The sequence below is a fragment of the Parambassis ranga genome, chromosome 13 (genome assembly GCF_900634625.1).
Source record: "Parambassis ranga chromosome 13, fParRan2.1, whole genome shotgun sequence".
Classification (NCBI taxonomy): domain Eukaryota; kingdom Metazoa; phylum Chordata; class Actinopteri; family Ambassidae; genus Parambassis; species Parambassis ranga.
This window is the reverse complement of record NC_041033.1, coordinates 17025918-17039626: the sequence shown is the minus strand read 5'-3', so window position 1 is coordinate 17039626 and position 13709 is coordinate 17025918. Positions and strand designations below refer to the sequence as shown.

General features: G+C 42.3%; 1 protein-coding gene across 1 annotated transcript in view; it reads left to right on the top strand.

Moving 5' to 3' along the window:
• The window catches only part of ppm1lb (protein phosphatase, Mg2+/Mn2+ dependent, 1Lb), a 34890-nt gene extending 21706 nt beyond the window's left edge, over positions 1 to 13184 (top strand). The window contains exons 2-4 of the mRNA XM_028419230.1: positions 3107 to 3323; positions 11097 to 11258; positions 12714 to 13184. Coding sequence (XP_028275031.1) covers positions 3107 to 3323; positions 11097 to 11258; positions 12714 to 13054 — 720 coding nt within the window. The 3' untranslated portion in view covers positions 13055 to 13184. The remainder of the gene's footprint in view (positions 1 to 3106; positions 3324 to 11096; positions 11259 to 12713) is intronic.
• Positions 13185 to 13709: the final 525 nt, after the last annotated feature.

The window sequence follows — 13709 nt, the reverse complement described above, 5'->3', positions numbered from 1 at the left end:
TCTTTTTCTGTCCATCTGCCTGCTTGATCTGTCGGAGAAAGAGATTTTTCTACATGGGTTATGAAGCTCCCTCGGGCTGATTCTAAAGGAAAACTCAGATGACTTTCCTCATTTTTGCCGGCTTTGCGATATGATGGATGGAAATGCTTAGAAGGCCTGACTATTTCTGGTGGCCTGTGTGTCTGAGTGGCTCACAGTTAGTGGTGAGGAGGGAGTGTTTGGGTAGATGATACAAGGTGTGTAGGTGGTCCTGATGAGATAGGAAAGTGTGTGTTTGTGTGTATGTACAGGTATGTATGCAGTTGTGTGCTTGGATGTGAAGTCTGGTGTGAAGGAGAGCCCAATGTGATGGCATTGTGCTGCAATGACTGATTGTTCTCCAAGCCAGTTTCTTTTTTTTTTTTTACGCTGAGACTGAGAGCCACGATAAAGTGTAATCATTTAGCTTACTGATTTAAAATTATTTATTAAGACATACATGAATTGACCCAGAGACATATTTGATCATATACATCAAATGTTGCCAGTTATCAAGCACAAATGGCAGGATCAACCTGTTTGTTAAATTGTGTACCCACACCCTAATGATGATTGTTTTAGGCCCTTCTGATGTTAATATTTGTGCTCATTACCCAATACCATGGTGGAAGTGTCCAGGAATCATTGTGTTAAGAGAATTTGGTGGTGCAGTTTTGGTAATAATATAAGTGTATTAATTAAAAGATCATCCTCCATTAATTCAAGCAAAACTAGCATAGTCCTACATGTGTTGGTTTGCCCTTTTACACAGTGGTCAGTCCAGCTGATACTACTCCCACTCCCAGTTCAGAGGCACAATGAGAGGTTCCACTGTTTCTTCTCTATAGCCTGCACACAGAATAACAAAGAACATCAGATGACTCGTATGAAGAGGCCTTAAAAGCACCTATAGCATTACATGATTCTGATTTTATAGTTAAAGGTACACTTGCACAAACAAGTCAAGGATTCACATCCTGTTGTTGGAAGCAGTAGTGGTTTTTAGCAGTGTGCACAATTTAATTTCAAGAATGTTTTTTTTTCTTGTCTTCATCCCAGCTCCAACCCCCTTTCAGGTTCAGCTCATTCTTACTCTCTTTGCTTCTTTCTACTGCGTATGAAAAAAGGTTAGTTCTTGACTCCTCGCGGTTTCTTTCGGCTAGAATAACTCTCCCATGACTGCCAGCTATTTACCCCATTTACTTTGACTCTACTCTTATCATTTTTTTAACTTGCCCTGCATTCTTTCACTGGACTCTTATGCCATTCAGCAATCTCATTCCTTATTTTGGTCCACATGTCTTACTATCTTTGAGCCCTGTCTTCATTCCTTGATTCCATGGCCCTCATCCCCATCCTGCCCTACTGCCGGCCCTTCCGTTCCTTTCATCCTTTAAGCTGATGTGCAACTCTGGTTTGGTGCCAGGTTAGATGAAGAGATGGGCAAGACATCCCTGTCCCAGTGATTGGTAAATACATGTGCAGTCAAATAGAAGGAATGTAGCTGGACAAATGGTTTGTGACCTCTTTGTTTTGTTAAGGACTTGCAGGCGGACAATTAAGCTGCTCAGTAATTGGCACAGGATAACTCAAGCAAACAAAAGACTTCCTGTTCCATTTATGACCTTTGAACTCAGTTTGTGACTCTTCAGCCCCCACACGGTAACCGCAGGAGAAAGTATGTCAACAGTCATTGTTCTCGGGCAAGAGAGGGGACAGAATCAGGAGGGGATGTAGAGGAGATCCATGGTGATTTTTGAGTGCACATCACCATGGGAGCAGAGAGAAGGGACTGTGGGTAATGAGAGAAAGAGAGACACAACCCTAAAAGAAGTGTTTGAGTTTCATTGGCAGAGATAGGGGAAGATTGACAGAGCTTGCAGGGAAAAGCTTCAACAATGCTGACAAGATATAGCAAGAGAGGAGTGGATGAATTGTTTTCATGTGCAGAGAAAAAGCAGAGGAGGCAGGGTTATCTGAGTCCTTGAAAGCAATTTCCCAAAGCAGAATGAGATATAAATGGAGAGGGAGGTAAAGACAAGAGAGAAAGAGCTAAATGCGGACAGTGTGTGAACACTGGAGACATCGGGTTCATCTGTGGGCCTCTGTCATATGACCTCAAATCATTATATTCAATACCAGGAAATTGCAAGTTTTTCCTCTGCTGTGGCCTCAATGGCTCATTCTGTTTTGTAATTCACTGCATTATAATTGTGTAAGGTAAAATTCATGCAAGACATTTAGGAAAAATAACCTTCATGGATTCTGGTTGATGCGGATCAGTGACATGTCAGCTGTATATTATCTGACATTTGTACATCATGACCTTGGGCTGGATAGTCTTCCCTGAGCCTGTGGAGAAGGACATTATTTGCTCTGAACCAGCACTGTGGAAAAAAAGGTTTAGTTGGTGTTATCCTGTAAAATGGGTAGAGGTGAGGATACAGTTTCTCTTGCTCAGCTCTATCCCACAGTATGGGCTGTGTGCATCTGATGGGGGATGCACTTTTTTTCTCTCTTTATCTCTGTTTATCTTTGATTCATCAGCTTCAGCAAACTGGAAAGGACAAGCAGGTTACTGTTAGGCTGCTTTCTAAAGACTGTGAGCATGTGTGTTCCAAGTAAATTGGCTCTATGCAGTATTCTTTATCATACAAAAAGTTTTGGGGGTATTAAGAATGTTAAGTCTATTCATATTGGCTGGCAACATCAAGGTTAGAGGAGTTACTGGCCTAGGCAAGAAATAGTTCCAGTATGTATCACCCAAACAGCAATGTCTAGTGGAGCCAACACAGAATTGCTAAAAACTGCAGTTCCTCAAATGGCCACCTGGGACTAGCTTCAAAAGTGCCTTAGTCCTCACAGACCTCCATCCTGAAACGCCCAACTTTATAGTATGTTCAGCATGGTCAGACTGCCAGAAAACTTTAAGGATGAGCAAGATGAAAAACAGCTGCCCCTAAAACCGAAGTGAACTCATCAAGTTTGGAATAGAATGAGCGGGTATGAATAGATTTTTCAAACCAAACTTCGTTTTTTCCGCAGCCATCTAATTCGTCTTCTGTCTTCCTCTGCTGTCCAATATCAGGCTGCTGCTGACTTTGCTAAGGCCCACCTGCCAGAGGCTCTGCGCCAACAGCTACTGGTCTATGAACGGGAAAAAGAGCGAGACCGAGATAAAGACAAGGAGAAAGATGAAAAAAAGGAGAGGGTCAGCCTCTCCTATCCCTCCATCCTGGAGCAGCAGATCCTGGCACTGGACAGAGAAATGCTGGACAAGCTCTCTGCCACTTACAATGAAGCAGGTCTGTATTAATCAACACTGCCACACGTAAAACACATGCACATAACTTTACACCGGATATCACACAGTGTATCTGTGCAATAATGTCAGTGAATGTTGCATCTGTCTACACTCGTGTGCTGATTACTTTTATCTAAATGTATGTGTGAGTATATATTTGTGACCACAAGGCTAGAGGGTGCACAGATGTTTGCAGCAATATTTTTAAATGGCTCCTATAATGCTGCACACAAACTATTATTTTCTTCTCTGCTGTTTCACTTGATGGTTGTTGAGTAGTGACTGTCAGCAGCCCAAGGCCTTGCTTATTCAGCTGTTTAAATACAAGTTGATCTTCATAGGGCTTGTAGTAATTATCTCTGGAGGGATGTAGGAAGAAAGACAATGCATGAGAGAGAGAGTGATGGATGGAAGGAGGTAGGAGAAGGGTCAGAAGGAACAGGGACATTTTGCTGAAAAGAGCTATACAGTAGATTGGAATAGGAGACCAGTGGGAGGGGGGAAATGAGGAGAAAACGACAACAGATGAGGGCTGAGACAAAGAGTAGGCAAGAGAGAGGGACAAACAGAAAGCAGCACATTCAAAGGGTAAATGGAATAAGAGCTGAGATGCAGGTGGTGATGACATAGTCATCATATCATTTAAATGCAAGAGAATGAGAAAGACCCACAGTGCAACACAGGCTTAGGTCACCAACACTGAATACTGGATCATAACTGTCATTATGAACATGAAGTGAAGACGGCGAACATATAGCTTACAGGATAATTGCATGGCCTATCTACCATGCTGCAATCTCAAGCATCAAACACCCCTGTGAGAAAGATTGATTTTCAGCTCCCTTGTGTGAGTAAACAGGAGAAAAGGAGTCACGTTGAAAAGGTTTTACAGGAGAACTGTTTATTATTCTTCAAAGTGTTTAACCCAGTATTTCTATTTAACACATACAGAATTGATTTGTTTTTAACTCTTGTCATCATGTTTTATTCTCAAGTATTCATCATTTTGGCATAGAAATGGTTCCTGAAACAATATTTACAAGCGCACAGGCCTGGATCATCTTGAGATTATTGTGATCACAAACTCACAGCAGTCCTGTTTTGGCAGGCTCCATGCTCTGTGCCAAAAACAACAGCTTTTGTGAAAAAACTACTGGCAGCTGTAGAGGCGTAAGTCTCTGGTGATGACTGCGAGAACCAGTCTGATCGGATGTAAGTGTTAACAGACAGATGGATCATCCACTCGCCAACCAAGGTCTTTGTCTTTTCTGTTCAAACCAAGGATGATTTTCTGGATGGTTATGTGTAACAAAACACAAGGCATCAAATTTAGCTTAGATTAAAGCAGGCAAGGAAACATGCAAGGCAAATTTCTGCAGCGAGTTTGTCACTCAGTAATGAGGTTTATATCACATTAAGTGTTTTTGGAAAGCTGTCATTGTACACTGGAATTCTCCTTAAGACACAAGATGAGAAAATTAGCTTGTCTAAAGAAAGACATGCGGACATGTGACTCACATAAAGGTTTGTTACGAGCGTTTGAAAGAGTCATTGAGAGGCTTCATATCTCCTGGAAAATAACAGGTCATATGATACACTGATGGTTGAAGAGAAGAATTTAAATTTGCAGTCAACAGCTGATTATTACCTCTTATGGCTGCATTCCCTTTGTTACACTCACCTGCCTGCAATCTCTTCATCCTCTTTTAGCCTTATCGTCCTGTCCTTTGCTGCCTTCTCAGCTGCCGATAAGCTTCAGCCTTCTGATCTATGATGCTGTCAAAACGGCCACCAAGTAAATCTCCCCTCCTGATCCTACTACTTTCTTCTGTTAAGCTACATGACCTGTTGCATTCAGGCTCCAAAGGCACTTTTCACTCCCCCATCTCTTCTTATCTTTTACTTATCCCTTTATATTTCTACCATCCTTCATTCGGACAGCGCGGTGAGAAGCACTGACACTGAGCTTATGGATAAACTTCCAGTCACGCACCATCACAATGAAAGAGCTGTGTCGTGTAGTCGGAGCTTTAGACATTCAACGTTTGAATTTGCTGCAGTGTCCTGGCTTTCTTGTCAGTGTCTTGGGAGGGGGGTGAGTGTGCTGATCAGGTAATTGTTGCACATTGTTGTCGCTGTATCTGATTCAACAGTGACATCGTTTAGGGTGCACAGCTTCCTGCTTTCTGGCCTAAATTAGGCTGGCAGGGCCGAATGAGGAAGAGCAGAGAGATGCACTCTCAATTCAGCTCTCCATGCCGGGGACAACAGCATATCAGATTTATCCCCCTGTTCGTTCATCCCTCTGTTGTTTATCAGCCAACATAAGCGCTTGAAAGAAAGATAAGGGAGATGGGACTTTGATGCAATGCCCAGGAGCTTAGAGTCTATTATGGAAACAGTCTCCTTAATGAGGTGTGGTATTCTGCCCGTGCTAACCTTTTGGATAGCTGTGTGACATGTCTAAGCACACACATGCATGCTAACAAATGTGCACAGTAGTTCAGTAATCAGTAGTTAACAGGTGTTAAGTAACATACTATTTGCTGCCTCATGAAGGTTTTTTACCGCAGACATAGATGTGATCAGGTACAGCAGAGATACAACACACACTTACTACCGTACATAAACTCTCAAAATGGCAAACTGCCAGACTGCGGAACATCTTAGAAATCAAATATCTGCAGGAAAGAATAAAATGTTCCAACCGCTACTGTTGCTGGACTATTGATAAAATGTATCACTGTACAATATATCGCCTCTTCCTTAGTTAGAAGCCCTCAAAATTTATCTTTATTTTTCAACAATGGGTTGACCTGTGATTGCCGAATTGCTGGTCTGAGCTAGACACCCCCAGTATTTTTGTACACATACTGGGGGCTTGCATGCCATCAAGTTTATCTCGATGGCATGCAAGCACCATGAATGGCTTTTCTGCTATCATTTGTAGTAGAATTGAAGCTGCTTGATGATATTTTGAATGTAGTCCTGTTTTTTTTGCTTGTGATGAGTCAGTTCTTTCTCAGTTTTGCCAATGTTTGTTTAGATGGTTGTTTCTTGTGTGATTACATTGAAGATCAGCATACATTCCATTTTCTCCATTTAAATGTTTGTCTAAACCAAGGATGTTTGCAGCAGCTTGTTTAAACTCTTCAGTGATTCTCCTTGAATGTGGCGCCTCCAAACACTAGTGCTAGCTCTTGTCTTATAATCCTAGTTATACACAGCAGTAAACATGCTAACATACCGTCTTTTTCTCTGACTTAAATCGAAAGGCGGATTTTTGCTTCAGCACTCCTCTCCGCCGTTCACTCGCTTGCATTGCTGTGTTTAAAAAGGGAATCGGCCTCGAGGTGTTGCAGACATTTGGTGTACACAGGTGTCGCATAAATAAGGGATGAGTAGGTGTAAAATACGGGCTTGAAAAAGCATAAGGCTTTACATGGCTGAGAGCAGTCAATTAAAATACGATTGTACTGATCCTGTCATATCTGCTCAGAACATATTGTTTTTCGGGTCCTCCTGCATGTTTTCAAACTTTTTCTGATTATAATTGATGACTGCCTTTGATAACCTTTGTGGTAACTATGGTTAATACATATATAGTTAATATAAGTTGCTTTTTGGAATCAGTATAAATAAAAAAGACATGCAGTTTTAAAGTACAGAGTGAAATGTGTAGCCTGAGGCGTAATGTTAATTATACCTCTGTCCCACCTGTTATAAGAGTAAAATCATAAAATTTAGAACCACTTCTATACCTGCAGCATTGATTTTTGTTATAATTAACAACAATGTTGTTGCCTAATAGAGATTCTTCATCCGAGAAGCCTGTCAAATCCTTCTGTTATTTATGATCAAATAATGATCTACTCCCATGGAAATTATAAAAGGACAAAAAAAATTATAGGGTGTCCCAAAGCAACAGTAAATTCTGCACTGGGTTCTGAGGCTCACCCTGAAAGAAGCAACAGTACTTATTTAGGATAGAAAGGAATGTAGGGGATAAAATGATACATGACACAAAAAAAGCAGAAATGTGCAGATTTAGATTGTTGCCTAGGCTGTTTGAGGCAAGACTGCAAATAACATTTATATAAATGTTAGCAAGTCCAGGATGGTAGTACTCAGGAGAAATAAAGTTGACCAGAATAAGGAGGTCAGACTCTGAAGGGGGCAATGAGCTGGGGTGAGCAGAGTGGTGGCAGTGCTAACCTTTCATTTTTCACCTGAATGTCAAGCAGCTTGGTTAAGAAAATAAATCCAGCGGATGGATCACGGTCCTGAGAGGACACTCGTACTGTTTGCTAACTCTGAGAGTCGATTAGTGCGATCATATTAATTGGAGTGGGGCTGAGATGTTAATCTTACTGAAGGTACTTGAAGGTGTGCCTGGTCAAGCTAAGTCAGTCATTAGCATGAGCACTGGGTGCATGTGGTAGCGCAGTGGCATTTTTAATAGGGAACACTGAATGTGTGCTTGGTGTGGCGGGGCTAATTGGAGAAGGCTGTGCTAGCAAGACCCCTCAGTCCATTATCTCTATCACCATGGGAACCAGATAAGGATAATTAGCAGCAACTATAGGCACGAGGAGCCTGATTAGGAATACACACAATCGTGAAACTAATACACTCAACAAAAATATAAACGCAACACTTTTGTTTTTGCTCCCATGTTTCATGAGATGGACTTGAAGATCTAAACTTCATTCCAGATACACAATATTACCATTCCTCTCAAACATTGTTCACAAATCTGTCTAAATGTGTGCTAGTGAGCACTTCTGCTTTGCTGAGATAATCCATCCCACCTCACAGGTGTGCCACATCAAGATGCTGATCTGACATCATGATTAGTGCACAGGTGTACCTCAAACTGCCCACAATAAAAGGCCACCCTGAAATGTGCAGTTTTGTCTCACAGCAAAATGCCACAGATGCCACAAGCATTGAGGGAGCGTGCAATTGGCATGCTGACAGCAGGAATGTCAACCAGATCTGTTGCTCGTGCATTGAATGTTCATTTCTCCACCATAAGCCGTCTCCAAAGGCGTTTCAGAGAATATGGCAGTACATCCAACCGGCCTCACAACCGCAGACCACGAGTAACCACACCAGCCCAGGACCTCCACATCCAGCAGGTTCACCTCCGAGATCGTCTGAGACCAGCCACTCAGACAGCTGCTGAAACAATTGGTTTGCATAACCAAACAATTTCTGCACAAACTGTCAGAAACCGTCTCAGGGAAGCTCAACTGCATGCTCGTCGTCCTCATCGGGGTCTTAACCTGACTCCAGATCGTCGCCGTAACAGACTTGAGTGGGCAAATGCTCACATTCGATGGCGTCTAGCACGTTGGAGAGGTGTTTTCTTCACGGATGAATCTCGGTTTACATTGTTCAGGGCAGATGGCAGACAGCGTGTGTGGCGTCGTGTGGGTGAGCGCTTTGCTGATGTCAATGTTGTGGATCGAGTGGCCCATGGTGGTGGTGGGGTCATGGTATGGGCAGGCATCTGTTATGGACGAAGAACACAGGTGCATTTTATTGATGGCATTTTGAATGCACAGAGATACCGTGATGAGATCCTGAGGCCCATTGTTGTGCCATACATCCATGAACATCACCTCATGTTTCAGCAAGATAATGCACGGCCCCATGTTGCAAGGATCTGTACACAATTCTTGGAAGCTGAAAATGTCCCAGTTCTTGCATGGCCAGCATACTCACCGGACATGTCACCCATTGAACATGTTTGGGATGTGCTTGACCGGCGTATACGACAGCGTGCACCAGTTCCCACTAATATCCAGCAACTTCGCACAGCCATTGAAGAGGAGTGGACCAACATTCCACAGGCCACAATAGACAATCTGATAAACTCTATGCGAAGAAGATGTGTTGCACTGCATGAGGCAAATGGTGGTCACACCAGATACTGACTGGTTCTGAGTCCCCTGACCGCCAATAAAGCAGAAACAAAACTGCACATTTCAGGGTGGCCTTTTATTGTGGGCAGTTTAAGGTACACCTGTGCACTAATCATGATGTCAGATCAGCATCTTGATGTGGCACACCTGTGAGGTGGGATGGATTATCTCAGCAAAGCAGAAGTGCTCACTATCACACATTTAGACAGATTTGTGAACAATGTTTGAGAGGAATGGTAATATTGTGTATCTGGAATGAAGTTTAGATCTTCAAGTCCATCTCATGAAACATGGGAGCAAAAACAAAAGTGTTGCGTTTATATTTTTGTTGAGTGTAGAAAAGGATTTTTCACAAACTGTGCAAAAGATTTACGAAGTCAATTACGGTTAAGTGCCATCAATATGTTTCTTCATCTAAGCCTCACGTTTAGCTTCTGTCTCTTTTGTGCCCAGAAATAGTAAAATAATTGTGTTCTACTTGTTTCCTTAAAGATCTCACCTTCTTTCAGCCTCGCCTGTACTCTCACTTTTGGTTTCATCTGCAGCCTACGATGGCTCTCTTTCACATGCTAAGGACAACAACATGAACTGAATAGAAGGACCCTCATGGGGGATTTATTCTGTTCAACTCATGCAAAACCCAAGACACACTGGGATGAGAGGTGTTAAAGTTAGCAGGTCATACATTTGCACAATGACATTTAAACACTGTGTGTTAATATTTCCTCCACCACCTTTTAGGTTTTTTTTAACGCTAAATGTTGGGTGTGTTCCATTTTCCCTACTTGTCCTCCCTGTAGCACCTCTCTCTCTCTCTCTCTCTCTCTCTCTCTCTCTCTCTCTTTGTTTCTCTGTCTGTCTGTATCTCTCTCTCTCTCTCTCTCTCTCTGTCCGGGTGGTCCAGCCCCGGTTTGTGAGACCCTTTTTTTTCATATTTTTTTCCCCATCTCCTCTGCTCCCTGCTCTCTCTCCAGTTTCGTCTTTACTCTGTGGGAGCAGATGGTCAAACAGGCAGATCTGTTCTTTCTCTACAGGACTTTGGATCTCATACAATAGGTCTTAGATTCCTAGCCTATGCTCAGTTCTGCCTGGCTGGGAAGCCAAACAAAGAGAGGAAGGAGAAGAAGAAATGAACACATGTGGGAGAGAGTGTGGTACAAAGATGAGAAGTTACTTCAAAGATGTGTTTGCATTGTTTGCACATTGTGTTTTGTTAATGCAGGACAGAAGTGTGATGATCACACAGTTTTTAAATGTTTGGCACAAAGTTGAAAATTTTGCCATCACAATATGTTTAGGTCAGTTTTTAATTTTTGATCCACATTAGCACTGTAGCTCAATCAATATCAGTGATTTCACATGGAAATACGTTGATTAGCCACAACATTAAAATCACATCTCTAGGCCCTTCCTCTGCCTCCAACACAGCTCTGACCCATCAGGACACAGCCCCTGGACCTCTGGGGTGGGACACTGGTATCGGATCCTTTGTGTTTTGTCAGTTATGAGATGGGACCTTCCAAGACGCTCAGTCAGATAAGGATCTGAAGAGTTTGAAGGCAGTCTCAGCATCTCAGCACCTTGTCATATTTTTTGGTGACGTGGCAGCGCATTGTGCAGTCATCAGAGAATACTGTTACCATTTAGGTGGCTGATGCCACATACTGTAAATAAATAGGCTACTTTATGTACAACAATCTTCTAACATTTCGAAAATACATCTTCTACACTGCTTTTGACTCAGAAAATGCCACAGACTCTGCTGCCAAATGCTGCCAAAATGTGACTACTTGTTCTTTGTCTGTCTCCACCACCTCTGCTCCCCTCTTTCCTCCTTTTGTCAGGCACTACATGTCTGGTGGCCCTGCTATCTGATAAGGAATTGACGGTGGCCAATGTTGGAGACTCTCGTGGAGTTCTTTGCGATAAAGACGGCAACGCAATTGCTCTGTCTCATGACCACAAACCTTACCAGCTTAAAGAACGCAAGCGGATCAAGAAAGCTGGTGAGCAAAACGGCTGCAATCCACACCCAACACACTCTCCTCAACTAGTTCTCAACAGAACAACGCTTTAGTTAAATCTTTAAGGAGCATCGAAAGTCAGATTGTTGTCATGAAAGCATGAAATAAGATGCTTTTATGATCAAAGCTAAAACACCATTATCCTGCCTTTTTCGCATCCTCTCCGGCTGGCATCAAAACCTACGGAGTGATAACACAATCTGCTTCCAAAGCGGCACGTTATCAAACACAGCCAGACAGTTCACAGTATTTAAGGTGTATTTGTAGGCATAATTCTCCTTTAACCCTCTCTGCATAGTGTCTGTGCTGAGGAGAGTGTGATGGCAGAGTAGTCAGTCAGTGTGATCACCCTCAGGATGGCCCAACATCTCCATCTAATGGTGTAACGTGGTACTGAAAAACAACCTTACAGACAGATGACAGATTTAGCCACACTTCTTCATGAAGCATCCTTCAAGTAATGATACTGCAGTTGCTGAGATACCCTACTGTCATCAGTCCTTAAATCAAAACATCTCACACATAGGACGAATCACTGTTACACTAATACAACTCTCTTGTGGGGTAATAACGTCTCTGTGACTTCTATTTATCAACACAGATACGCAAGAACAATTAAAGATAGAAACCTACACAACAGGTTCCCCAGGTAGAGCTGGCATCCACATGAGACATATTCATAGGAAAAAGGTGTGTTAAATGAACACACTTATCACAGACACTGATACCACAACTGCAGGCTGCATTAACCAGCTTCACCTTCATAGTGTTTAAGGAAGGATCAAGGTAATTGTTATTTTTAGTTTATTTATTTACAGTTAAACATTCATGTTCAAGCAGCTTGTATAATAAGCATTAGCTGCTAGAGGAGCTTCCACTAAGCACACAGAGGTCATGTCCTCATCTTATTCTATGAATTTTTGAGTTTTATAATAGAAAGTTAGACATAATAGGATGTTTTTTTTTAAATGACATCAATATGTTACAGTCTGAACTTTCAACCTCTGTTCGTTTTTTTTTTTTTTTTAAATCTTGGTCTTACTGAGAACCAGGACGGCATCCTGGCTTTGTATGGAAGTCTCTATTCTATCCAGTCATTTCCAGCAAAGTTCCCTGCTGAAGCCATAGAGGCCACACAGCTGTATTCGCAGGATGTGACATGAGTTGAAACGTATCCAACATAAACAGCAACTGTTTATGTTGGACTTGTTCAAGTAAATGAAGATGTTGCAGTCACATTCATCTGTATTATCATTTTAACCCTGATGTAAATACATGGTTTATAGAAATGACCAAAGGAGCACAAATCTGGATAAAAACGTTTAAAACTGTTCTTTGTGTTACTCTAGTTTTTAAATTCATTATTCCCTCCTCAAATCCCCCCACCCCCACCCCTCTCTTGTTGTCCACCCCCACCCTTTTTCCAACCATTTTCAGGCGGCTTTATCAGTTTCAACGGCTCGTGGCGAGTTCAGGGCATCTTGGCCATGTCTCGTTCTCTGGGTGATTACCCTCTGAAGAACCTCAACGTGCTCATCCCTGATCCAGACATCATGTCCTTTGACCTGAACAAGCTGCAGCCAGAGTTCATGATCCTGGCATCAGACGGCCTGTGGGACACCTTCAGCAACGAGGAAGCGGTTCGCTTTATCAGGGAACGGCTGGACGAGCCACACTTTGGTGCCAAGAGCATCGTGCTGCAGTCCTTCTATCGTGGTTGCCCAGACAACATCACTGTCATGGTGGTCAAGTTTAAAGGCAAAGCCAGTGACAAGTAGACGGTGTCTACCACACAAACACGGTGTCTACCACACAAACACAGTGTCTGTATTATGTTTGACTATAAATAAGAATAGGCTTAAGATGAGAAGATTAAAAAAAAAAAAAAAAAAAAAAAACGCTTTTTGAGCGAAGACTATTTCTATGGCAGACATTTACAGATGTTTAACCTTCAGTGCATCAAACCTCTTCATTTACTTTTACTGCTACAAACGTTACACCATGAAAACATCTTTCATTTAGGCTTAGCCATAAACTTGGGACAATGTAATGCAAGCTGGGTCACTGTTATGCAAATAAACAGATTTAGCTTTGTGCAGCTGTAGGAGTGCCCACGAGTCTGCACATGTCCATTTGATCTGAGTGTGTGTGTGTCTGTGTGTGAGAGAGGAGAAATGGCAATAGATGTCTCTGTGATAAACTTGCACATAAGTCTCACATGAGCCGATTCATCTTCTAGCCAATACTCACAGACTTTAAGAACATGTGATAGCATGAAGTTTCCATGTTATTTTAAATGTGACATCTTTCACCCCTCGTCGTCTGCGTGACCTCCATGTTTATATTTTTCTTACCGTGTGTTTCCACGATGTCCAACTGTATTGACAAAGTGAAATTCTGTCGTTTAGCACAGTGGCAGTTTACTTCAGTGTG